The sequence below is a fragment of the Acanthochromis polyacanthus genome, chromosome 5 (genome assembly GCF_021347895.1).
Source record: "Acanthochromis polyacanthus isolate Apoly-LR-REF ecotype Palm Island chromosome 5, KAUST_Apoly_ChrSc, whole genome shotgun sequence".
In the NCBI taxonomy this organism is placed as follows: domain Eukaryota; kingdom Metazoa; phylum Chordata; class Actinopteri; family Pomacentridae; genus Acanthochromis; species Acanthochromis polyacanthus.
The window spans coordinates 12539001-12566716 of record NC_067117.1 but is presented as its reverse complement, the minus strand read 5'-3'; the positions used below and the strand labels follow the sequence as shown (position 1 = coordinate 12566716).

The following is a 27716-nucleotide window of genomic DNA, read 5'->3' as shown; positions in this document are numbered from 1 at the left end:
TTATGTTTTTTTTTTTTTGATGCAATCATATTAGAAAAGTAGAAGAGCCTCTCACTCTTTAATAGTGAATTAAAAGAATTTGCCAATTTCCTCATATGCAGCAGGTGGGTGAGAAGTTTCATCTTTTTCCATTGTCACTCAGCTCTTTGGCATCTCTTTATAGCTTTCAAATACTTTCATTATACTATGGCCTTGGGTTGGAGGAACAATGTTGTCTAGCTGTAATCGGTGATATAAGGTCATAAGATTTGTAACACATATTATTTAAAAGGTTAATGTGTTGTTTACACCCTCACATTGACTGAAATCATCAGTACAGAAGGTAGCTGCAAAATTGGAAGCCGATTAAAATCAAATAAAATCATTTTTTGATCAGGAATGAAATGTCTTCAGGACATAGAATTAATATCTAAACCCAGGGGTAAAAACTCGGTCAATAGTGCAGCCTTGGTCATGTGTGGGAGATTGCACATGTTGTTTTAGATTAAAAGAGTCACACGTAGTTAAAAACTCTGACGTCAAACGGTGTTCTGGGTCATCAGCATGAATTATTAAAATCACCAACCAATAAATTGTGATCAAAACTAAGAATAGTAAAGGAAATAAAATAGGAGGAATCTGTTTAGAAAAAAACTTTTTTAATGATCATTTTTGGCCTTTTGTTGGTTTTATTGGACAGGTTAGTATAGAGACAAACAGGAAAGTAGGGAGAGAAGAATTGCGTGGAGACCTGCAGCAAAGGGCCATGAGTTGGAATTGAACCCAGGCTGCTGCATCAACCAGTTGAGCTACCTGGGTGCCCCTAAAAAACATTATTACTGTGTTTTGGTGGGTGATGAATAACAATGCAGCACACGGGGATGTGAGAGTTGATTTTAAATGTCAATATCTCAAAGCTGGAAGGTTTGTCCACTGAGAGGAGGGTACAGTTCAAATTAGAACTAGAACTAGAATTAGAATGGCTTTATTGTCATCATACATGGCATGACAAAAACATAAGGCTTGTCAGGTTATATAATATAATCTTTTCTGTAGACCACTGCAAGACCACCACCGTGACCACTGATCCTGAATCAGTTAAGGCAGGGGTGTCAAGATCAGTTCCTGGAGGGCCACTGTCCTGCATGTTTTAGATGTTTCCCTCTTCCAACACACCTGATTCAAATGATCAGGCTTGTTATTAGGCTTCTGCAGAGCTTGATGATAAGCTGATCATTTGAATCAGGTGTGTTGGAGCAGGGAAGCATCTAAAACATGCAGGATAGTGGCCCTCCAGGAACTGAGTTTGACACCCCTGAGTTAAGGAATGTGGAACTAGGGGGACATAATTCTGAAAACACATTTAGATCTCCAGTTCTTATTCATGTTTATTTAAAAAAAAAAAAAAAAGTCAAGCTTATTGGATCAAGTTAATTTAATATAAATGTCTTACTGGTCTGAGACCTTGTATTGTTGCTTGAATAAATTCAAGCAGTAAATGTCTTAACACTTTTTTGACAGCAATAAGGAGGTGGGTTTATTTGACTTATTATATGTTTAAAACACATAAATTAGGATAAAAATGTTCTGAATGTATAAAATCTTTAGACAAGTAAAGGCAATATCTCTTACTAACCAGTCTTAATACATACATATATATATATATATATATATATATATATATAAATATAAATCTTTATAATGTAGAAAATGTTGCTTTCTTTTGATAGATTACAGTTTAAATTCACATCAGAAGAGTAAGAAAATCAGCATGGATTGATATGTCTCTGAGAAAACTGAAAGCAGATAATACTGACAATGTTGGAAGCTTGGAAGATTTTCACTGATGAATTTGCATGGATAACCTGGTGTGTCACTGCTCAGGCAGTTTAGAAAAATGGGAGGCTGAGGAGAACAATGGAAAGAACAAGGGGAAAACGGGGGCAACCGTCTACAGCTCCGCTCCAAGGTAATGAAATGCACCTTTGATCCAGAACTAGGCCCGCTGTTTCCCCATCTACAGTCTTTGTGCTCAGCTACACTGGATCCAGCCACACATTTATCGCAGCCATGTGAGAGAGCTGTTATTTTTCTCATTTTCTCAGCCATAATCTGAATCTGATAAGTCGTTTTGCTCACGTTGCCACGGTGACCACTGTCAGTAAAATCTGCTCCAACCTGATCCACACATTCCTGATGAAGTAGATTAGTCTTTGAGTGTTAATCTCTTCTTAAGTAGTTTTCTTTTTACATTTCAAACTAATCTGCACATGTATTCACGTGCGATGTGAACTGAAAACGTCAACAAGCTGAACCTGCAGCAGACAAAATGGCCTGCTATAGACAGTAATAATGTGAAGCTTTTTGCACTGAGTGAGCTAAAATATGCAGAAACACCACTGCTACCTTTAACCTTTTCTGTTATTTAATATTCAGTTTATAGAAAACAGCTTCCAACTCAGTGTAGTATCTTTACATTCAGCCTCTGTAACAATGCTGAATATAATTTAATGATAAAAAAAAGTATTTCTTCTTACCTTAAAACCAGTATCAGTAAATGAATGCACCCCACCATATTAACGGGAAACTACCTGCTCTATATAGTTTTAACATTGTAATAATCGGAAAGTTGTCTTTAAAGATTGCCGTTTGATTTGCTGTGGCTGTGCTTCCCACCATGACGAGCATTCAGCGATACATTGACGCTCGACATCTCCTTAGCCATCACTGGGAGGTCGCCTGCAGGCTGGGAGCTGGCCTTGAAACGCTACGGAAAGATACGAATACCGTCAAAGAATATCTCCTGTAGCCGAGCAAGAGTGGCAAGCAAAATTGGTTCAAACAGAGCTTTTAAAATAAGTATCACACCTCAACATCTAACAGCATCCCTTACCTGCAACAGAGACCCCTCTCCTTTGACCAGTTTGCAGATCATGGTGATTGGGATCAAAACAAGAGACGACATGGCCAGAAACCAGCCGATGCAGTAAGCCCACCAAGGATACTCATAGGAGTTGTTGAACCTCAGCGGGGTGTATCTCAGGAGCAAAAACACAAGCGTTCCCTTTCAAGTGAAACAAATGATAAACAATAAATATCGTGGGAAAAATTTCTGCAATTATTCATTTAAATGCAGTGGGCTGCTTTAGACACGTACACTGCAGATCAGAGGGGTGCCATACAGCCAGCAGTACTTGATCAGTGATAGAGGTTTGTAGCCGATCATGTCCTCAATGTTGTCACAGAAGCGTTCAGCACCTGGGACAGAGATACAATATGCTTACTAGGAAGAAGCAGACATTTAACATGCAAATTCTTGCAGAAAAAATAAGCTTAGAAACATGTAGGGTCCCTAAAGTGGACTATTTTTCATTGTTTTTGTAGCTGGCACACATTAATCCAGTTAAATCGATGTTTTCAGACCATTTTCTCTGCAAACAGATTCTTTTGCTCTCCAAATACCTTTTAAAAAAAATACTGAGTATACAGTAGGTACTTCATTTACGGAAGCAGCTTTCTGTATCTAATTAGAGATCTTAAATGAGTTCTTCACTCATTACCTTTCTGTTAACGAAGCTATTATGCTAGCTGTCCGACTGTATTTTTGTTGAACTTTCTCTGGAAAGTTTTCTCAGATTTCTTTCTGTCTTTCTGTCTTAATATAGGATAATAGCGATAATGTCATTAATTTGACAGTTTATACCTTTGTTGCTGGCCTACTTTACAAATTTGTTGGTACAATTATTTCGGCTTAGCTTAGATTTTTATTTTTTATGAGTTAAAACTATTTTTGAAAGACGCTGTACTGTTGTTTCCCAAGATGGGGTGGACAACATATGTAATGCAGTCCAGTATAATACTGTCACCCACTAGGCCACTGCTACTTTTGCTGCAGAAAATTCCAAATAGAAATAAAATGTAAATGCACTATGAATGCTGTGTAATTATATATCTGGCAAAAGAATTTCCTGCAACATGAATTAGTTTTATCTTTTCTGATCTTATCATAAAACATTGCAAATTGTTAAAATTAATGTAGGACAAGAGTAATGGTAAATGGTCTGTATTTATATAGTGCTTTACTATACCTGCAAGGTACCCAAAGTGCTTTACATGATACGTCACATTCACCCATTCACGTACACATTCACACACTGATGGAAGAAGCTGCCATGCAAGGCGCTAACCACGACCCATCAGGAGAAATTAGGGGTTTGGTGTCTTGCTCAGGGACACCTCGACATGAGCACGACAGGACGAGGATCGAACCGGCAACCTTCCAGTTACAAGACAGCCACTCTACCCACTGAGTACTACATAGTCTGTTTCAAGTTCAAGTTCAAGTTCATAGTCTAATCAATGTTCGAAATAAACTTTTCATTCATTCAAGTCTGTACAAGTGATACATTTATAGCTTTGGGTTTGTGGTTGTACAACTCATGATATGCCAATACAACATAAACATTTCAAAATAGATCAAGTATCATTACCATAAATCCATCCAATTATAACTGACTGAAAGATTGCCATCAGAAGAAGAGTTGGACCGCTGCACACATAATGATCAAAGATCTGCAGAATGTATGCGCCAGCCTGAAATTTGAACAGTCAAGACATTAATCTTGTTGGTAGTCGCCTTATTTGCCCTTTTGAAATGACACATTATTTAAATGCACGCATCCAAAACTCACCTCTGACACTAACAACAGACCAAACATGTAGCAAAGAGCACACAGCAGCAGCAGACAAAGCTCTCTGCGGTATCCCTTTCGGATATGGGAAGGGAAGACATCTGCAAAAGAGGTCATGATGCTTTCAAGACCAGCAAACTGGAGAATGACACAAAGACAGGTTAGCATAGAGACGAGTTAACAAAATGAGCACAACACATTTTCTAGGAGATGTAAGGCAGGCAGCAGCTGACCTGACCGTCTATTCCTAACAAGATGATCATGACGAAGAAGCACACGGACCAAACTTGAGGCCATGGCAGCAGGGTCACAGCTTGTGGGTAGACAATGAAGACAAGACCAGGACCTGCAGAGAACCCACAACAAGTGAATCATTTCTGCATGGCATTTATTTTGGTGTGGACACAAGTGTTAGAGCTGATCTAGTGGTGGCCAATTTCAAGATTTCAGGTGGAATCATCATAAACAAAACGAAACAAAATGCAAACCAGCTGTTTTTATTTTTTATTTTTCTGGGCTCAATCTGTAATTTAATACCGAGGATAAATTAAAGCTTTTTAATTGGCTTCAAGCAGATGTCTGTTCATACCGCTCTCAGCAACAGTAGTGATGTCAACGCCCATCTTCTCGGACATGTAGCCCAGAACTGAGAAAATGGCAAAGCCAGATATAAAGCTGGTCCCGCTGTTCAACAAGCAAAGATAGAACGAGTCCCTGCAAATTACAAACAAAGCTCTGTGTCATTATTTCTATATAGTGATATACAGGAATGCACAAACCTGAGAATGACTTATACCAAGTAAATGAAAATAAACAGAGGACAAACATCTTACAAATGCTGTCATCCAAGTAATACATGTCATTTACTGATACACACATTGAGACCGTGTTGTATGGCTGCATTACAGCAATTATTTATTAATATTCAGACGCATCTTGAAGCACTCACTTGTAGCAATTGTTGTTGTACTTGTTGTAGCTCCCAAGTGTGGTCAGGCATCCCAAACATATTGCGTAGGAGTAAAATATTTGTGTTCCAGCATCCATCCACACCTGTGATTATAATTATTCTATGTTTTTTGTCTGTTAACACTCCTACAAACAAACAAATCAGAACATGCTGTGAGAAGTACCTGCGGGTCAGCGAGCCGAGCAGGATTGGGGTACAGGTAGTATTTGATGCCATGGAAAGCTCCAGGAAGGGTCATCCCTCTAACAAACAGCACGAACAACATGACGAAAGGGAATGTGGCTGTGACATAGGTAGCCTGCATTAAAGCAAAAAGTCATAGGTTACCAATATTTGAAGAGTTCATTTGCAAAAACAGATAACTCCGTTTTGATAAATTTTCAGACAACTTTTTTTTTTATTGTTTACTTGAGATAATATCAATAAAACTGAAGTTGAATGGATTTGACTCAGTAGAAAAATACATGACAAAATAGAGAAAAATAAATTATTAGTGCTATTATTATTATCTCAAGTAAACAATAAAAAAAAGAGTTTTCTGAAAACGGAGTTACCTGTTTTTGCAAATGAACTCTTCATTTATTATCCACATTAACATTTAACCCTCGTGTTGTCCTCAGGGTCAAAAATGACCCGCGTCCACTGAGCCTCAAAAATAGAGCGGCTTAATTGAATTTTCAACCAAAAATCTAATTTTACATGAAGAAACAACCTGTCCTGCATCACACACTTCGTGAATGTCTAGTTTTTTGCTCTTCAGAAGGCAGAAAGACTGTATTTAATCAGGGACACTACTCGTTTTTATTGCATCACATGTGTTCTGTTTTCTTTACTAAAGTTGACATTTATTATCACTATTTTTACTGCTAAAGGTACTGCATAAGTTTAAACATTATTTGTTTAGCAAGAGATTGTACTTCTATATCTTAAGAAAGAACCAGAAATGTACAGAAAGTAGCTTAGAATGCATTTTGTGTACTGTAGACTGTAAAATGGAATTGTACAGTATACAGCATGGAAAAGTCATTGAATTTCAAGTTGAAACAAGGTCATTTGGGGTTTTTTCTATGCTATTAAACATAGTGACTGGGTCATTTTTGACCCGAAGACAACACGAGGGTTAAGACTTCACCATGACCAACAATTGGAACCATGTTGGAACATTTGCTCCAAATAACAAATCACTGCTGCAATGGATGGCAGCAACTTTTTTTTTTTTTTTCACCTCCACTTGGCATCTTTTCAGAATTATAAAACCTGTCATTTCATGCCTGACTGCTGAATCATCCTTAGGTAACCTTCGAGGTGCTCATGAGAATGTCATTGTACAAGAGGATGTACTGACATGATACAAACTTCAGTCTCTTTGGAAAAATATATAACTCAGGCATGAGTAAGCAGACGACTATTTGGCGTGCAACCAGCATACATCTCTTTCATGTGGCACTTTGCCAGTGAGCACTTCCACTTCACTTTCTCACAATTACAGACCTCACATCTGTCCTGTTCATCCAATCAGTCACCAGTTGGCATACCTTTGTGAGTCACGTCTATCAATAATACTGTCTTTCAAAGCTCCAAACACATGTGGCAACAAGTCTGAGGTTGCCACAAGTGCATAACTGCCTATCTCCTAATTGGGCATCTCCAAAGCAAAAACTTTGCCGATGTGCCAACACATTATATGAGAAGATTACATAACATAAAGTATGAGTGTAACATTACAATGTTGCTATCTGTTGCTTTAAATCCATTAAAGGGTGCTATGTATCCCATAACTGCTGCAAATCAAGGACTTACATTCAGGCTGTTAGGTGTCTCTGGCTGTTTTACATTCAGTAAGAAAACCAGACGTGCACACGTGAAAGTCAATTGACGCTTTGCAGCCGCTGCAGAGTAATAGGAAGTTGCTGCTCATGTTATGAAACACCCTTTGTTTTCCATGGCAAACTTCTAGTAAACTGTCACCAACTTACTGCATGCAGGGAGTGGCAGAGGATATAATTGTAGATCATTTGTTTAACAGTCTCTGATTTTTTACGGCCTCAACATCATTGTCGCTGAAGTTATGAATTCCCATAAAGTAGCCACTCACTCTATAAAGTGTGGCGGGGAAGAAATCATGTATTACATCAATCACAGAACTGCATTATAGAACACTACAAATATATTCCATGTTATGCCAGTAGATGATTAAGTTCAGCCCACAGTCGAATAACTGTGGCAAAAGTCAACTTCTAAACATCTGCCAGAGCTTCACAGGCTTGAAGTCATTTTTAGTGATGGTGTAAAACAAACAAAAGTGTCTGACAAATAAATTACAGAGACAGACCTGTCTGATATCCAACAAATCCACAATTAGATAATACTTTCTAGGAAAGTGAGGGCATAATATGATTCAGCATGACACACATTTGTCATCTTAGTCTTACCTTTCCTGTCGATCTCACTCCCTTCCACACACAAAAGTAGCAGATGACCCAGGACAGGAGAAGGCACAAAGAAAGGTCCCACTGTACCTTTCCCAAAGTCTCGATGCCGCTGGATATATGTAACACCCGTCGTCTGTAAGATGATATCTTATCTTACAATCACTCAAAGCAATGCACATGTTCAGGCTTAAATTACTACAACTAATTTATATTGAAGTTAATAACTAAGATTATAATGGAGAATACATTCAAAGAGTGGGGGGAGAGTTATAAAAACGAGCAACAAGTGAATCTTCGACGTGCACGCTACGAAGTAGAGCACCTTGGCACTGATACACCTAAAAGGAATGCAGCTGTTATATGTGTTTTTAGATACATATCTGATTGACAAGTTAAGAGGTCCATCATGAAAGGTCTTTTGATCCTGAAGCTCGGCACTGTAATCAGAATGATACATGCCTGAATGTGCAATTAAGGGCCCTTCACAGCTCCAGTACACAGGTGTCTTTCATTAGTCTGGGTGATTAGATCTTCCTCAGGGTATTCTGAGCTGTGTTATGTGTGGAAACTGTCCCTCAAAAAACATATCACTCAAAGATGCTCACATAGTCCTGACAAGAGGTCAAAATGAATCAAAGCGTCTGTTTCTGAGCGTGCGAGGGGCTTTAATTGTAAAGTGACCTGTGAGTAAAGTTTTTCAGCACTCATACAAGAAATGTGTATGAATTGTGGCACTTACATCCTATAAAATCCCGGTGGTTAAACGATTGCAGAGCTGCTTTCCTGAGGGTTAAGAAACACTGCGCTTTGACAATATAGCTCTCGGAAATGTGGATTTATTAATCGTAAATGAAATACTGACATGCGGTTTCTTTAATATTAGTTTTGCAGATGTAGATGTAACCTGGATGCTGGCATTTACACTCAGTTAAAATCATTGCATTATGAGAGCACTGAACTCCCCAATATTTAAAGAGATTTAAATATCTCAAATCCTTAGCAGATTTTCATGGTGTTGACAGTGAATGAAGAAGCTGTGGTCTGAGGTTTTAAAGACTCTTTTCCAGTAGATGAAATTGAAATAATCGTTCAAATCAGATGATGTTGAAACTCTAAAAAAAATTGAATTGGTAAAAATGTGACTTTTCAGAACAGTTGGAGTGTTGTTTCAGACATCCAGTGGCCGTAAATTACGTAAGTTAACCAAAAACAACACATTATATAAACAGGTAAATATGGAAGCTGTCTTGACCTGACATGAGGAACCAATTTAACAGTGAGTCACACACTCTTTGTACACATCCAATAGTTCCTGAGACGTGGTCCAATCTGGAAAAGCAAGACAGAACACCAGTATGGCTGCGCAAGTGTCATTTAGGGTGTTACTGCCAGTGCTACATAACACCTTCACATGTCTGAGCAGAAACATGACTTAATTCTAAAAATAGCCTCATTTCCCATCCACACTAAAAGACTGTAGATTTCAGACTACATTATTCCTCATTGTTATTTATCTTTGTGCAAAATGCATGTTTGATTCACCCCTTTTACATAGTGTGGATTATCCAATTTTATTTATATTATCCACTGATAATAAAGAACCTGTTTTAAACCTCAATCATACGGCTGTTCAGACACATATAGGTTTTATGTGTCACTAGCAGTTATGTTACACAACCATCTCACACCCACTCAGGCATTTTGTCATATTTTTCTCAAATTAGACAGCTTTTCAGGACAGAATGAGCCTGCTTCACTGACATCGCTGTTAATTTAAGCATAGTTAATCAGCATTAAAGCCTGTCTTATTTATATAAAAACTTACTGCCAAAACTCTATAACAGACGATGTGGCATTCACAGGTGAGGTCCAGTTAGCTGTGGCATTATAGTTGTTTATTACCACACATTCATCTGAAATATATCAAAGTATTGTTAAACATGCATGGTCTGTAGACACATCTTAAGGTCAGTACTACATGGTAAGTAGATACAGGGGAATTGCTTAAATAAGACATCATATTTGATTCAAATTTCAATGAAATAATGCAAATATTTTCTTTAGCATTACATTAAGATAAACTTGTATAATTAAATGTATACAAGCTTAAAATACAGGATGTAGTCAGTAATTGTTGGTCGTTGTGTGTGTGTGTGTGTGTGTGTGTGTGTGTGTGTGTGTGTGTGTGTGTGTGTGTGTGTGTGTGGCTGAGAGGTGCTTCGTCACCTGTATTCCACGTGTTATTACAGGTGGACCACGGCAGCTCTCCAGAAAAGGAGGAGAAAAAGTAGAGAAAAGCCCAGGCTAAAATGACCATGTAGCTGATACCTCCATAGAAAAGGATCAATTGGCTGGCGTATCCCAAGCCTGGAAACAATACAAATAGTTAACTTTGCATTCCTCTAGTATTTCTTCCTTAACCACAATCCTGGCAGCTGGCTCACCTTCAAACAAAGGGCAGACCTTCCTCCAGCACATGATTCCTCCCAGGCTGGTGTACTGGCCCAGCGCAGTTTCCAGTACAAACAGAGGAATGCCACAAGTGACAAGGAATAGGATGTAAGGAATGAAGAATGCACCTGCAAGTGTGAATAAAACACAGACATAATTTCACACATACAAAGGTTTCCACAATCACATGCATCTTTTACTTGTACTCTTCGATATTTGAATATTTGTATGAATTTATATGTCCTCATTAAACAGAAGAAAACTATGACCCATCCAGTCACTGACTTCTCGGCTATAAGTTAGGCTAAAAATCAACAGGTGAAGCTGACATATGGAGCTGTGCTGTCATCTGCACAGCTAGAAAACAGGTGCAATGTCTGCATGTTCTCAAGACTGAACATGAGAGGCCCACTGAGAAAAAAAAGGCCCCAGAATGCAACCAAAAAAAAAGCATGACTAAACATCTTCACTGGTTGCATCGGCGGGCTTGATTTTTAGCAGGTGTGTGTGTGTCCACCCATGTAAATGAAATTACTGGGTTTTAAATAAATCCGGCATTAGGAAACCTTATTTTAAATATTTTCAAATGAGTTTTTAGATATACATTCGTCTAAGTTGTGTGTGCTGCAGTAAATGAGTGGAGACGAGAGTTTTTTCAGTTTTTCCATCATCATCAACCGATGCACAAGATGTTTTTGGAACCCTGGTAATTGTAGCGTCTCTCAATACAAGCAAACACTGGTAAATTGCAGTGTCTAGCTATGGATGCAATGTGTTAAGGGACATCAGTAAATTGTGGCCTCTAAACTGTTTGTGTTTATACCATAAAACCATAAAATAAATACCATAAAACGTGACGGATCCAATTGGAGCCAAATGCACTAAACACTTTTAGAATTTCCAGGGGGTTAATAGCACTGTTGGTGTCTGCAGACCTTCTTCCAGTCTGGATTTTCAGTATCTTTCAGGCGTCATTCGATCCGCGAGAATCAATGAACATGAATCGTACTAGGACTGAAAACTGACTACTGGCAAAGAGGTTATGGTACATGAACAGTCATTCGAGGCAATAAGAACTTCACAGATGTTACTTCGAGCTCCTTGCGGACAGCATGATGACACAACTGCTGTCACAAAGAGAACGTGAACTTGGGACGTGAGAATGCTGTCGATCTGGGAGCTGAATGAACAGCAGGTTTCAACAGCAAACTGTGACACAGCCACCCAGCATCATATGTAAATTCTTAACCTGTGGGAATCACTGACAGAAGAAAACAACATTTATAACATTACACTTTCCTGTCAAATTACTGACAGTAATTAAAGGGTGAAATATATACAATGTCTCAATAAGGCTCTGAACATGCTGTGACAAGTACCCTGACACACTTGCAGCACCAGGCAGAGGCAAAAAGAAGCAGCGAGGAGTCCAGAATGATGAATTTTAACACTGCCAATAATATAGCCAAAGATCAGGATAATCTTTATGAAAGAAACGTGGTATAAATATAAACATAATATTCAATAATTAATAATTACCGGCGGGTATGGAAAGTGACAAAAAGATAATGCTTAAGATGTGTAATTTTGCACCAAAAGTCGCAGTGTAAAATTCTGGGTGCACCAAAATTTGGCACAAGCGTGCCTCATTGTTAAAGGAACCAATGTAAAAAAAAAAGTGGATCTATAGCCCTGAGGGAGGTCATGACCGAATGTGTAAAAGCAGCACTCAAATATACAAGTATCAAATCTGTTTTTCAGCTGGTATCCAAATTGATGTCTCTCACATCTATCAGTGGAGCTACTCCTGTGCTGTGTTTGGCACAAAAGGCAACAGATTCTTTTCCAAAATTTACAGAAGCCAATAAAAGCTTGATGGCTAATTATCAATCATTGATTTTGGCTCAGGAATATCTAGCTGAAAGGCCAAAGGTTGTTCATATTTTCAATTGATACTTGTGTCACCACTTCGCAGGCCACAGGAAAGCAATAATCAGTAGCCAGGATACTAGTACATCTGTATTTCTCGAAGTAAACCTCACAAGACGACACATTTGCTGTCTGATTGGGCCTCATCAGCCACAATGTGGCCTGATTTGCTATGCCCCTATTACACAACATCAGCCTGAGCTACTGACTTTTAGTATCAGTCACACTTCACTGTTGGTGCAAGCAAAGAAATCTCTGGCCTTCCTTTCCGTCACTGATGTTCTTACTGCAGTGTTCTCTATAACTAAGCAACCATCCCTGATGTGTATTTCCAAGCGTGTTAGTATGAGTTATTTCTGAAACAGTGCTAAAACACTCATCTGGAAAGACATATATTTTCTTTTGTTTTAACCCCTTGATGCCTGAATTTATTTACAATTAAATAAAAAACGTTTTGCATTTTGGGGGCTGCACAGTGGGGTAGTGGTTAGCACTTTGGCCTTGCAGCAAGAAGATCCCTGGTTCAAATCCCAGGGTGGGCTTGGGATCTTTCTGCATAGAGTTTGCATGTTCTCCCTGTGCATGCGTGGGCTTTCTCTGGGCACTCCGGCTTGCTCCGATAGTCGAAAAATATGCTGAGGTTAATTGATGACTCTAAATTGCCCGTAGGTGTGAATGTGAGAGTGATTGTTTGTCTGTATATGTAGCCCTGTGACAGACTGGCGACCTGTCCAGGGTGTCCCCTGCCTTCGCCTGAGTCAGCTGAGATAAGCTCCAGCACCCCCGCGACCCTAGTGAGGATAAAGCGGTGTATAGAGAATGGATTTCTGCATTTTTATTTTCCATCTGATGCTAAAATAAGTGGAAATTGTTTATTTGTCTTTTACACATAGAACAGATGTATAATAATAATAACAGATATATAATAATTAAGTCACACTCCATGTTTCTTCTTCTTCATGCTTTCTACGAGAAACCAGTGCTTGCAAAAGGTTCCGAGGTACGTATTCAATATGCACAAACCGGCGTTGGCAGAATGGATACGCTATCTCGGCTGCAGTCTAAATGAAAGTAGTATGATGCGAATTTGCAACAATAGGCGTCAAGATGTCAAAACATGATTTTAAAATAAAACGTAATGGGATAGACATAGTCTAACTTTTTAGATCAAGTTGTCTGACTGAATCCATGGTGGAACCTACACACGTGGACAAAATTATTGGTACCCCTCAGTTAAAGAAGGAAAAACCCACAATTCTCACTGAAATCACTTGAAACTCACAAAAGTAACAATAAATAAAAATGTATTGAAAATTAAATAATCAAAATCAGCCATCACTTTTGAATTGTTGATTAACATAATTATTTAAAAAAACAAACTAATGAAATAGGGCTGGACAAAAATGATGGTACCCATAACTTAATATTTTGTTGCACAACCTTTTGAGGCAATCACTGCAATTAAACGATTTCTGTATTTGTCAATGAGCATTCTGCAGCTGTCAACAGGTATTTTGGCCCACTCCTCATGAGCAAACAGCTCCAGTTGTCTCAGGTTTGATGGGTGTCTTCTCCAAATGGCATGTTTCAGCTCCTTCCACATATGTTCAATGGGATTCAGATCTGGGCTCATAGAAGGCCACTTTAGAATAGTCCAACGCTTTTCTCTCAGCCATTCTTGGGTGTTTTTGGCTGTGTGTTTTGGATCGTTGTCCTGTTGGAAGACCCATGACCTGCGACTGAGACCAAGCTTTCTGACACTAGGCAGCACATTTCTCTCCAGAATGCCTTGATAGTCTTCAGATTTCATCGTACCTTGCACACTTTCAAGACACCCTGTGCCAGATGCAGCAAAGCAGCCCCAAAACATTACTGAGCCTCCTCCATGTTTCACCGTAGGGACAGTGTTCTTTTCTTCGTATGCTTGGTTTTTGAGTCTATGAACATAGAGTTGATGTGCCTTACCAAAAAGCTCCAGTTTGGTCTCATCTGTCCAAAGGACATTCTCCCAGAAGCTTTGTGGCTTGTCAACATGCATTTTTGCAAATTCCAGTCTGGCTTTTCTATGAGTTTTTTTCAGCAGTGGTGTCCTCCTTGGTCGTCTCCCATGAAGTCCACTTTGGCTCAAACAACGACGAATGGTGCGATCTGACACTGATGTACCTTGGCCTTGGAGTTCACCTTTAATTTCTTTGGAGGTTGCTCTGGGCTCTTTGGATACAATTCCAACGATCCGTCTCTTCAATTTGTCATCAATTTTCCTCTTGCGGCCACGTCCAGGGAGGTTGGCTACTGTCCCGTGGGTCTTGAACTTCTGAATAATTTGAGCCACTGTTGTCACAGGAACTTCAAGCTGTTTAGAGATGGTCTTATAGCCTTTACCTTTAAGATGTTTGTCTATCATTTTTTTTCGGATGTCCTGGGACAATTCTCTCCTTCGCTTTCTGTTGTCCATGTTCAGTGTGGACACACCTTTTCACCAAACAGCAGGGTGACTACTTGTCTCCCTTTAAATAGGCAGACTGACTGATTATGAGTTTGGAAACACCTGTGATGTCAATTAAATGACACACCTGAGTTAATCATGTCACTCTGGTCAAATAGTTTTCAATCTTTTATAGAGGTACCATCATTTTTGTCCAGGCCTGTTTCATTAGTTTGTTTTTTAAATAATTATGTTAATCAACAATTCAAAAGTGATGGCTGTTTTTGATTATTTAATTTTCAATAAATTTTTATTTATTGTTACTTTTGTGAGTTTCAAGTGATTTCAGTGAGAATTGTGGGTTTTTCCTTCTTTAACTGAGGGGTACCAACAATTTTGTCCACGTGTGTAACTTTATCCGAACCTCAGCCAAGAGAGGAGTTGAAAGAAAAGTGATCTGCAGCATCAGAGTCAGGCTTTCTTGTGATTTGAGGTAACATAATAAACAAGAAAAGCACTCAGAGTACTCTGCCAAGGCTGCTCAGTCATTGTATGATTTCCTACAGATCAAATCTTTAAAAAATTTTTGTTCACAGCAGTAGATTTGTAGGAGGATCACAATCATGTGATCGTCAGCTGACGTAGTGTTCACTTGTAATAGTTACAGTGAAGCTGTGTTGCTATCTCCCAGCAGAAATATGTAACAGTCTGTGGATCCAGACTATAAGCAGCATCACTGTCAAAATCTAGTCACTTAATCACTAGATCCTTGTGTCATTTCTGACCTTCCCTGAAAATTTCATCCAAATCCATTTGCCCGTTTTTGATTGGTGTTGTGAAATCACAGACAAATAGATGGATAAACCAAGGAACCGTGGCAGAGTTATGTGACAATCAGAATCACAGAACTCTGCCGCATTCCTTGGCAGAGTAATGATACCAAAATGATGAGCAATATTTATTTTGCAAGAGCAGTGGGAACTTCTCCAGCAGTAAAATGATCTAGTTTGTATCTTTGTTTGTGAGGAGAAGCACAGACATAGTGGCTGAAGCCAACAAAAAAAAATGAAGAAATTATGCAAAGCCACAGAATTTGTTGCAACATCAACTCATCCGTTAATGATATTGATTTTGTCATAACTATGAGCTGCAACAACAAATCAGTGTTTTGACATCACCACTCTGCCTGTCAGGACTCAAGCTGTTGAGAATTTTGTCCAAAATAATGGCATTTATAATATAGGACAAAAAGCTTGAGTGGTCACAGGGCTTGTATAGGAATACCAACAAGATTCACCATGTTTAGTGTGTGGCAAGAACAAAGCGTTTGTACAGCTTCACATGAAAACACGTGCACACTGACACATAATCTTGTTGAAGTCGGGGACGACTTAAGTACACCCAATCACTAAAGCTATAATAGGGCATTTGCTCTGTAGATAAAAGCTTGATAAGGGGGAAGACAAGGACACTTTTATGTTGACTCTGGAGAAGACACAGTAGTGTTAAATAAAGGCCCTTATGTTCTCTAAAGACGCATGAACATATCAGATGTTTAACACAGATTGGCGACATCTGGCCAAGTTGGAACATAAGCTAGTGATGTTTATGAGCAGCTTGTCCACTTCTAAAGGACAGGTGGTAGAACATCTAGGTGCTGGCTGTAGCTTTGCAGTGGGTGAACATACTGGTAAGACCCATAGACCATTTGTTTGACATGTCATTCTGACATTCAGTTTGACCCAGGCCGATTCATGGGAAAAAACAGATGGAGGAAAAGTGAGACAGTGGATTGCTGGGTTGGAATTATGCAGAAGGAGGGATGATGTACCATTCTTGTCTTATTACAGACTGACTTTATTGCTCAGGGGTTTTTTTTCTTTTTTTTTCTGTGCAAGCATGATTTTGTTTTCCAGTTTTAAGGTCTGTCTGGTGGCATCATCTTCTTATTCCCTTTCTTTAGGGGCCACGGATGCTGCCCTGAATCTCTTCCTTTCTGTCTTTATCTTTATTTATGCTTCTACTCTGAACATCACGGTTACATACACCAGGAGCAGAACATGTGCTATAGCTACAGAAGGTTCATGTTCATAGTGTTTCATGCTGATACTTGTTGTGCAGTCCAGATTGTTGATGCCATTTCTGAGTATCTACTGGAGAATAAACACAGGTCTTAATCAGGGATATTTCACAGTTCTGTTCATGGGATCACTTAAAACTGCCTCAACCAGCAAACAAGATGATGAATGAAATGCTCTATTAGAATTTAAACAGTTTTTGTGCAGTCATCTGAATTATATCTTTAAACAAACTTCTAACTGTTAACGCTTTAAATAACTGTAAACCCTAATCACATTTTCAGAAAATCCAACTATAAATGATAAATAAATAGTCCGTGTGTGTGTGTGTGTGTGTGTGTGTGTGTGTGTGTGTGTGTGTGTGTGTGTGTGTGTGTGTGTGTGTGTGTTGTGTGTGTGTGTGTGTGTGTGTGTGTGTGTGTGTGTACTTGTACTTGCTACATGGTGAGTACCATTTTCTGCATTTAACTATCAAAGTGAGGACATTTTTACAAAGTGAGGACATTTTGGCCGGTCCTCACTTTGAAACAGCCATGTTTGAGGGTGAAGACTTGTTTTTAGAGAACAGGTATGAATTGAGGTTTGGTTAGGGTTAGGATGAGGATTAAGTTTAGGCAATCAGTTGTGATGGTTAAGGTTAGGGTAAGGCTCTAGGAAATGCATTACACCTATGGATGTCCTCACTAAGATAGAAGTACAAACATGTGTGTGTGTGTGTGTGTGTGTGTGTGTGTGTGTGTGTGTGTGTGTGTGTGTGTGTGTGTGTGTGTGTGTGTGTGTGTGTGATTTGCATTTCTAGACAACTATTAATCAATTAATTTACTCATTTAAGAGATCATGTTTTCAATAATATTCTCAGTGGGCCTCAAAGCAAGAAACTCAATAACGTTGAGATTCCATTTTATTTGTTACTACTGTATGGCACAGTTAGCCTCTGGTCGTCATGCTCACTTTAGCAATTTTGTGTTAATTGACAGCAACATGGGTTGCTTACCCTTCCTCTCTTAAGCTGACAATATTAGATAAAACAATACAATGAGTTTCAGTTATGTAAATATGTAACTATGGACACATATGAAACTACTTCAGTCTTGAGAAAGTAGCAGAACAACTAGTGAGATAAAATAAAAAATAAATTATTAAGGAAGGATAAAAGATATAAGCCGAAGTTTGAGGAACACTAGAGCAAATTGAGAAGGAAATATTAACATAAGCAAGACACTGTTAAAAAAGTTTTGAAGTTACTGTCTGGTTATTTGCTCTTATCCAACAATAATATTTCAGCTCTTTAATAAAGTTATATTTTACTAACCATTCCCATATGTTAACTTGTACAAAATGCCTAAGTTTTAAGTATCTTCCGCCAATTAAGTGGCTGACAGACATGTACATGAGATCATGCAGACTATTGAAATATTTGTGGTAATGATTGAGCTCAAGGGCACTTTACATCAGATTTAGGATGCACAAACTCCGCCCATCATGTACACGCCTCTGGTAAAGGTTTTATTTAAGATGTGCCATTGCAACATACATAGCAGACACAGCCACCTCAATGTCTCACACAGACTGAACAGCATCCCTGTTGGTTGATATTTGCCAGTACAATTTTTTCATGAACTGTTAATATTGAATACATTTTCCTGCCATTTATAGATCGTACACATTATCCATGGATTTTAAGGATTTTCCCTTTGGGTAGTAGATGTGAGTCTTAGGAGACAGCAGCTACTATGTTGGCTCCTGATTCACTGAATTCAGCAACAGTGTGCTTGATTACTGACTACTATGAATCTGGTAATTGAATATGTAAATAAAAATAGGATTAAACAAAGGATTAGAAGAAACCCTGATTAAACAAACCCAGCTCTGATAACTTACCTTTATAAACTCACTCATTCGCTCTTGCCACCTCCATGTCTGGCAGCATGTATGATACTGGCACAACATGTGAGCCTCATTTACCCCCTCCCTTTCAACCAATCAAATGCTTGAAAACAACGTCAAGAAATCTGGTACACTGTGTCTCCTACTGCTGAAATATTCATTTCATTGCAACATTTCCGTCTGTTCAGTCATCATCAGCTATACCTGACACCTGATATGCAAACCTACGCCCTCACTTCACAATAGCTAAAAACTGGACAACTTTGTCAAAAGCTGACGCAACAATGACTTTTTGATGAATATAATAGTGAAATTCAGCACTGCAGACAAAACATGAACTGAAAAAGAAAACTCAGATCAGAGCAATGGCAAAACTGTCAGAAATTATTAGAATAATTATTGCAAATGTGTGAACAGATGTTTAAACAATTGATGTAAACTCTGCTCTCGAACTTGGTTTTAAATTTGCAAAACCCTGTATTTTATTACATTTGCAGCTCTCCAACTAAGCTTTAACTTTTCAATTGTTAGTTTGTTTTTTTCTTTTTGTCACACCAAGACACTGACACTCTAAAACAACGCTAACAGTAAAAACAGACATTTAGAGCACTGAGCAGGGGCCAGGAGTTGTTCAGTGACATCCGCTGGCCAGAGAAAAATGGAGAGGAACACATAATCACAAATCAGCCATGCCAAAGAGGGGTCCTCTGAGGTGAACATTTCCCCTCCAGAAGCTCCTCAAGCAGACTTTAATGTGGTGGGGGGCCATAGTCCCAGGCTGTAACAATTCAAGTCAGTGGGTTCACCCATAGTAGCAATGCCTGAGCCAAAGTTCTCCGAGCCATGGCAATGCAGTTGGAGCTGTTTGTGAGCGGTGCTGTGATGTTAGTTAGAAAGAATGTAGAATGAAAGTCTGAACAGAAAAATAACAGCAGCAGTCCAGTGGTAGTCAAAGACATGAGTCTGAACCACTTTCCCAGAGATTAAGGATAGTATGAAGGGGGTTGGCAAAAATAGTGTGAAGTAGTGTAAATGATAAGCCTCCGTCAGCATGTAGTTGATAGTGAACGCACTTTCACACACTGCAACTCAAGGCCCGGGCTCATGGTTGTGCTGCCCACCTCTGATTAGAAAGGATGCATATTATTTTATATATAAATTTCATGACATATGTCCTACAAGGTTCACTCTATGTTAGCACTGACCTTGCACTACTCAGAATTAATGAAAACAGTTGATTCCAAAATAACATCTATGTGAATGACAGGACACAACGCTTTCCAGTGTTTCTGCATTTTGACATATATTATTCACTTGAACTGTTTGTTGGTTTAATTCTTGTGGCTGAATGATGTGTTATTTAGTTTACAGGATAATCAATATATTGCCTTATTATCTCATTTAATTTTGTTTTGTATTTATAATCCTGCTGTGTTGAACAGCATCCTGCATAGTTTCTATGTTGCAAAATTAGTTTTTTATTGAAAGCTAGGTTGTTGTTTTTTGTTTAATCTGGTATTTCCGATGCAATGTTTTATTAGGTTTAGGGTAACTGTAAATTAGTAAATGAGAAAGACATTGTAAAGTGCTTTGTAGAACCTAGCTAAAGTTAAAATGTGCATTATAACTGCCCCAATGTCAGTTCAGTTAAGATTTTATTATAAGTGCTGATTTCAAGGGCTTATAATGACTAAGGCCTTTCAGTTAAGGTTTTCTTTTCAATGCCACATTTTATTTTCAATGCTAAAATTACAGACTCTGCTCTGGCTTCATAAAACAAGACCTTGACTGTATCTAGGAAACATAATTATTAATAATGTCTTAAAAGAAAGCTTTCTTTTACAGTGCTTTAGTAGCATTATTAATAGTGCTAACATGATCTGTAATTGTTAATGGTGGTTGTTGCTAGCTGGCTAATAAAGTCAGACAGTGTGTCCTTCCTTGATGTTGGTCTGACCACAAACTGCACATAAGAAAAGTAACAAAAATGAAGCCAATGAAAATTAGACTTAAACCTGCTTTCTTTTAAACAGCCATCATGGGACAACTCAACTGGTTGGAAAAATAGTTGAATTTTGCAGATGTATGGTGCACAATGACCCTACATTTTGCCTGATGTGTTACTTCCATAAATACTGTCCTAGTAACTTTTTGGTCTCAATCACTAGTTCCAAATCTCTTTCAATACAGCATGGTGTGCATTTTGTACGTGACGATCCTGTTTAGAGAGGAAGCAGGCGGTGCTTTAGGACCGGCTAGCCTGCATAGCATTCTCGGCCTCTCACGAGGATTGTTCCCTCATTTATAACAACACCTTGTTTCCAAAAAAATAAAGAAGACGGTGATACTAAAAGCTTCAGAACATGGTTCACAAAATAGTTGGTGACTTCACGGACAACACAGCAAGTGGTGTTGACTAGTGACCACAGTAGTCCTGGTTGATGTTGTGCAGACTTCGTTCACAAGTCTTTATTAAAATACAACTTATTTCTATTTTTAAGAAGTGCAGTTTGTAGCTACAGGCTACTAAACTTCAATGGACATTTGTCTAATTACTAATAACATTACTCTGTGTACTTTACATGTCTTAAAAAACCTCGATCCACTCAGCAGTTAATGATACATATTTAGTTGTATTACCATGAAGAAAACACAGAAATTCAAACATTATTTAGTCACAAACAAATACAATTTATTGTGATCACTTAAAAATGCACGTGCTTTAGTGCTGAGACTTAATGTTTATATTTTACAATCAATCCTGTTATTGTACTTTTAATGCTTGCGCACAGAATGTAAAACATAATAAAATAGTGAAAAAAATCTGTCACAACTTGGCAGAACCTCCTCAAAATGTATGTTCTGTATAATCAACAGTCTAAAAAGTCTAAATATATATCTCAATGCTTTGGCACACATAAAGAATTCGTTCGTCAATCATTTTCTCCAGTGACAGTCTATACATGAAAATGCCAAACTTACTCTGGTTTGATCTTCTCTTATTATTGCAACTCAACATCCACTCCTCTGTCTCTGTTTTACGCTGTTTTAAGCAACATGCATTTGACTGCTTTCGCTTTTTTGTCTCTGCACGTCTGCATTCTCAATCAGACATGCAGAGATAGGTTTAAATACAAAATGCTGACAATGAACTACATTCTTAGAAAACTTCAGCCAGCAATTATCAAGTAATTGTGGTTTAGCTTGTTCTGATTTAGCTTGTTCCACCAGTATGTAACACTGCAGCTTTACAAATACATTATTACTTTTTTAGTTTTTGAGTTGTAATAGGATTACATTAAAACAACATCAAACAAGCTGAAATATGCTAAATGTATGCAAATGTAAAGGAATATTTAACCACTTTGGGAAGCACACTTCTTTGTACCAGGCTTTAGATGAGAACGATTGACTGCATTATCTACCACTCTTTTTTTTTCAGTTGTTTTTCTTTTGGCTTTTTTTGACAGGTTAGTGAAGAGGCAGACAGGAGAGTAGGGAGAAGAACGGGGGAGGAAGACCTGCAGTAAAGCTTTGTGAGCTGGAATTGAACCCAGGCCGCTGCAACGGGTACTATAGCCCGTGTTAGTGCAATCATTTTTGTAAAAATTGTATATATCAGCACTCTACTAAAAAGTCTACTCAAAGTTTCTTAAGAAAGTTAAATTATATTGAAACATTAACTGCTCACAACTATATCCAACTTCCCCCAAAAAAATGCATGAAAAAAGTTGTACATGGACACTTGTCTGAAATTTCACAAAGAAGAGTTGGATAGAGTTTGGAATTGGATGGACTCAGAAAAACTATTAAAAAATATTACATATATATATATATATATATATATATATATATATATATATATATATATATATATGTATATATGTGTGTGTGTGTGTGTGTGTGTGTATATGTGCCATATATATATGGCATGCCTATGGCATGCCGTTTAGGAAATTATATATTGAATCAAAGTCGATATATATATAATGGAAGTTGATATATATATAATGAAAGTTGATATATATTGAATGAAAGTCGATATATATATAATGAAAGTTGGTATATATTGAATGAAAGTTGATATATATATAATGAAAGTCGATATATATATAATGAAAGTTGGTATATATTGAATGAAAGTCGATATATATATAATGAAAGTTGATATATATATAATGAAAGTTGATATATATATATATATAATGAAAGTTGATATATATATATATAATGAAAGTTGATATATATATATATAATGAAAGTCGATATATATATATAATGAAAGTTGATATATATATAATGACAGTTGATATATATATATATAATGAAAGTTGATATATATATATATATAATGAAAGTTGATATATATATATATATAATGAAAGTCGATATATATATATAATGAAAGTTGATATATATATAATGACAGTCGATATATATATATAATGAAAGTTGGTATATATTGAATGAAAGTTGATATATATTGAATGAAAGTCAGAATATATGGAATGAAAGTTGGAATATAGAATGTTCAGATTTTCATTCCATCTATTCAAAGTTTCATTCCATATATTCAGACTTTTTCCTACTGAGCCCTGGAAGGACATGACAAACAAAAACAGGAACCTTATTGGACATTTGCTCATCAGATGAGCTCTTCTGTGATTAGCTATCTGTCTTCATGGTTGTCACAGGGAATGGCGACTACGTTTGAGAAAACAGATAATTTTTAGAGATGTTTTGATTCTGAACACTGAATAAAGTCTCTGTAGATTATAGACAAAATTTGCATCTCTCATCACAAATTTCTGTTTATTCACCCAAAGTGCATGAGTAAAATACAAAACAGGTGAAGTTAAATAACTAAAAATTAAAGGAATTTACAAAAAAAGATTTATTTTCTAGAAAAGGCAGTAGTCAACAATGCAGTTTAATTCTGGGACAGTTGCTCCAGCACCGACACCATGCGTCCCATCAGTGCAACCAAGGTTTTCATTCATCATCTATATATATATATTGACTTTCATTATATATATATATATATATATATATATATATATATATATATATATATATCGACTTTCATTATATATATATATCAACTTTCATGATATATATATCGACTTTCATTATATATATATTGACTTTCATTCAATATATATCAACTTTCATTATATATATATCAACTTTCATTATATATATATCGACTTTCATTCAATATATAATTTCCTAAACGGCATGCCATAGGCATGCCATATATATATATATATATATATAATTTTATTATACTGGTGCTACCCGCGACCCTAGTGAGGATAAAGCGGTGTATAGAGAATGGATGGATGGCTGGATATACTGGTGCTAGTTACATATTCATAATTAGGTTTTAATAAAAAAATTATAAAGCTATTTTATGTATAAATCAGTAGCCATGCAGGTTCTTGTTAGGTTCAGTGTGACCATGTTACACTATATGTGATTAAAACACTTAATGCAAAACAGCACAACATTTTGACAGTATCTGCATGAGAACAACCTATCTATTTCTGAATCTGACATCTGTAGTGGACTATAATGTTTTTTATTTTGCATTCATAATGTTTGATTACCTGACAGATCCTAATCATCAGACAGAAGGCTGAGGGAGACACCAACGGAAAGCAAAAGATTTTACACTGGACAAATTTTCTCATTTGTAAATGTGAACACTTTTACTGAGAAAACTTTTAATGACTATTTAGTCACTCCCTCATGAAATACTCCACTGTTTTTCAAGTTTAACAGGGTGACTTTCCCTTACTTTACACAGAATTTTTTTCTCAACCTCCAGTCTTCTAATAAAGTTTATGCATTTACTAAACAAGTAAAGTTAAGCACAAAATAAATAACTGTGCTTTGGTAAAAGATAAAGCAATACTAAAACTGCATTTTTCTTTATTTCTTTAGTTTACAGATGACAAAAAAAACTTTTTTAAAGTTAGCATGAAGGATCTGACATTATACTGCACTATTTTTCAGGAACAGAAAAACAATCTGAGAAAATAACAAATAGAAAACTCACCCCCACCATTCTTGTAGCAAAGATATGGAAATCTCCACACATTGCCAAGTCCGATAATAGCACCAGCCACAGACAGGATGAACTCCGTTTTGCTACCCCATTTGCCACGCTCCTCAGTAGTTTGTGAAGTAGTCTTTGTGCCTGGATGGCACAGCCTGTACAGAAAGTCTGCCATGCTGCTGATCGAGAAATGGTCTAATGACAAGACAGACTTTTTCTGGACTCACTGGCTAAGTACTGTCTGTGGATTAGTCTGGGGTTACCTAATTGAATGGCTGCATGGCCACAAGGGGGACCTCTAGATGTATGTCAAAAAGTAATATGCCTGAATATAGAGCACAAACAGGAGAGTGGAATTTTCAGTGTGACTAATTTCCTTTTTGACTTGGTAATGAAGGCTTTGGAAGCAGGACTCTCCCCCTCACACAAGGTATGAATGACTAATAGGTGAATGTTAATGTCCACAAAACGTCTGACGTAGGAGCCTGCGTATTGCGTCATTGCTTGCTTCCAGCGCTGCTGTTGCTTCCCACTAGTAGTTCATGTAATCTCTTTGTACAGATGCCAATTTCGTGTTATAATATACATTTGATATGCTCAGTCAGCTTGTAAGCAAAGCGGCTTGGTCGTTTTGTACTTAGCGTGGTTTTTCAAGGTCGACATCGTCGCAGGCAACGCCGGCTTCGCCTCTAGACGTTTGTCGTCCTCTCACTGCTCCATGCTCTTCATATGTAGGTTTTTCCTGACTCCTTCACGGATACTTGTAATACGTGTAGTCTTTTCGAAGCATTGGTGGCCAGGCTTACTGAACTGTAAGGAGCCATTAGCTGCGGTGGCTAGCTCAGCCCCAGTAGCCGGTGAAGAGCGACTCAGCGCAGCCCTCTTAGCCGTCCTCCGGCAGGCGCAGAGCGGACGGGGATCGCGGCCGGCTGGGTGGCGATACGAAGGAGTCATAGCTATAGAGAAGCCCCGTTATTCACCACCGACCAGACGGGCGTACCGCGAAGCGAGTTTAATGAGTTAGCGAGGTATGTTGACTCTAAAGTCAGAGTTTATGTCGTCACCAACGTGGCTCTCTTTTAAACTGGATGACAGCGGTAACTGAAGTCGCACAGCTTCCCTGCTTTAGGGGAGTTCGGCATTTTAATTAGCTGTAAGAAGCGCCACCCTTTTACCAGTTCGTTTTTTTTAACAGTGCCATCTATCCTCGGCACAGATTCCCAGCTGAGAGAAAACATTATATGTGTGTGTGTGTGTGTGTGTGTGTGTGTGTGTGTGTGTGTGTGTGTGTGTGTGTGTGTGTGTGTGTGTGTGTGTGTGTGAAAAACCTGTCGAGCTGTTTGTTTTAAGTCCCACTGAACGAAGCAGCACCGTGGTTTCCGCTATATGCGTGTCGTTGCCATGGATACCACCATATATTCCGTTGGTGATGCTAAGACCATGCTATGATTTGCTGCCATCTCCGTTTTACACTGCTGGTACTGCAGCTAATATAGCAGTGGATATAAAATTCATGAATGTATTGGTTTTTTATCATAGAGAATATCCCGTCAGTAACATTAATGCCACTTTGATTTACTAAAAAAAATACAGTGACTTCCTCATGGCATTCATTATGGGACATTAATGCATTTCTTGAGTATCATGTGAAGTTTAAAGAAGTCTTATGTTCAGCTGCACTGAGAGTGGACTGAGTGGTAAAATAAATACATTTAGCCTACTTACATGGTAAACTACATTCCACTAGCATTTCTCTATTGCATTAGTTAAATTTTTTATAGCTTTCCATTATAACACCCTGTTCCTCTAGACTGAAGTAGATGGCGTGACATTGATCCATTTTTGTACAGCAGAAGGGTCAGATGACACAGTAAATCATGGGAGTGAAGGGGGAAAGTTATCTGTTTACGGCCCCTGGGGTTTTACGTTTTGTCGACCCGGTTAAAATTCTCCAAAATTCTCAAATTCACTTCATAGGACACTCCTCTTGGGCTCCAGTAATTCTAACTCTAATAGTGATAAACATAAAGTTGCCAACTCCAGTGACAAAAGGGTCACATCCACAGAAACACTGAAATAGATACTAGCTGATTACCCATCTTTCACATGACCGCTTTTATGATCATTCTGTGATCACTGACAGCGACATATGGGCATTGCAAAGTTGTACTCCAGCTCAGAATAAAACCTACATGTTGTCTACCTTAGTAGTGCTGTAACTATGTGAATGTTAAGGCAGTCATGTTGTCAACCAGTTTCCCTGTGGTAGTTCCTGTTTAAATTAAACTAATCTGTATGAAGCTTTATACACACTAATCAATCAATAATCATCATCATGTTGTGTTTGGTGACACTGACAAAGAATTCCTAACTTAGGTCGTTGTATTATATTGGTAGAATTGCCATTGAAGTGTGTGTACTTTTTGCATGATTAAAGATGAGGCTGCTAATAGTTGTTGACATGTTAAAAATTAATAAACGTGTGAATGTGATTCAAAAGAAGACCTGATCATTGCAGAACACCTACAGCGCAGCTATGTTGTATATCTTGCAATCTTCCACTCTCAGCCTCTAACACCAAATCTGTAAAACAAAAAAACCAAGTCAACCAGTACAGCATTTAACACTTTTGCCCATCTAAAAGAGGAAGCAGTAGGCTATATCAGAAGAGGCTACTTTGTTGGTCAAATGTTTGCTTAAAAGCAGACGTTACAAAGCTGAGAAAAAAAAAACGGCGTTCAGCTAATTCAGAAACATTTTTTTTGAGCCTGGACAGATAGTTTAATAACATATTAGAGCCACCTACACAACCA

General features: G+C 37.8%; 1 protein-coding gene across 4 annotated transcripts; it reads right to left on the bottom strand.

Annotated features, from left to right (window-relative positions):
* On the bottom strand, positions 1-25442 carry LOC110947901 (sodium- and chloride-dependent GABA transporter 2-like). 4 transcript variants are annotated; one of them, XM_022189228.2, is made up of 14 exons: positions 24904-25442; positions 10517-10651; positions 10299-10439; positions 9898-9985; positions 8073-8205; positions 5804-5938; positions 5620-5723; positions 5260-5384; positions 4904-5016; positions 4671-4808; positions 4470-4572; positions 3137-3237; positions 2873-3043; positions 1-2746 (listed from the first exon to the last, which is right to left on the bottom strand). In XM_022189228.2, exons 1-14 carry the CDS (start codon positions 25076-25078, stop codon positions 2615-2617), a joined length of 1794 nt encoding a protein of 597 aa, XP_022044920.1. In that variant the 5' UTR covers positions 25079-25442; the 3' UTR covers positions 1-2614. The 4 variants fall into 4 exon arrangements, with proteins under 4 accessions (XP_022044920.1, XP_051804277.1, XP_051804278.1 ...); XM_051948317.1 differs by lacking the exons at positions 9898-9985; positions 10517-10651; positions 24904-25442 and having other exon boundaries at positions 10299-10421; XM_051948318.1 differs by lacking the exons at positions 10299-10439; positions 10517-10651; positions 24904-25442 and having other exon boundaries at positions 5804-5882; positions 8073-10290.
* Positions 25443-27716: the final 2274 nt, after the last annotated feature.

Coding starts and splice junctions, on each gene's coding strand:
- LOC110947901 (XM_022189228.2), bottom strand. CDS start 25,078: ATGGCAGACTTTCTGTACAGGCTGTGCCATCCAGGCACAAAGACTACT. Junction 10,440..10,516: donor GGTCTGCCCTTTGTTTGAAG/GTGAGCCAGCTG, acceptor TATTGTTTCCAG/GCTTGGGATACGCCAGCCAA. Junction 5,724..5,803: donor CTCGGCTCGCTGACCCGCAG/GTACTTCTCACA, acceptor TTATAATCACAG/GTGTGGATGGATGCTGGAAC.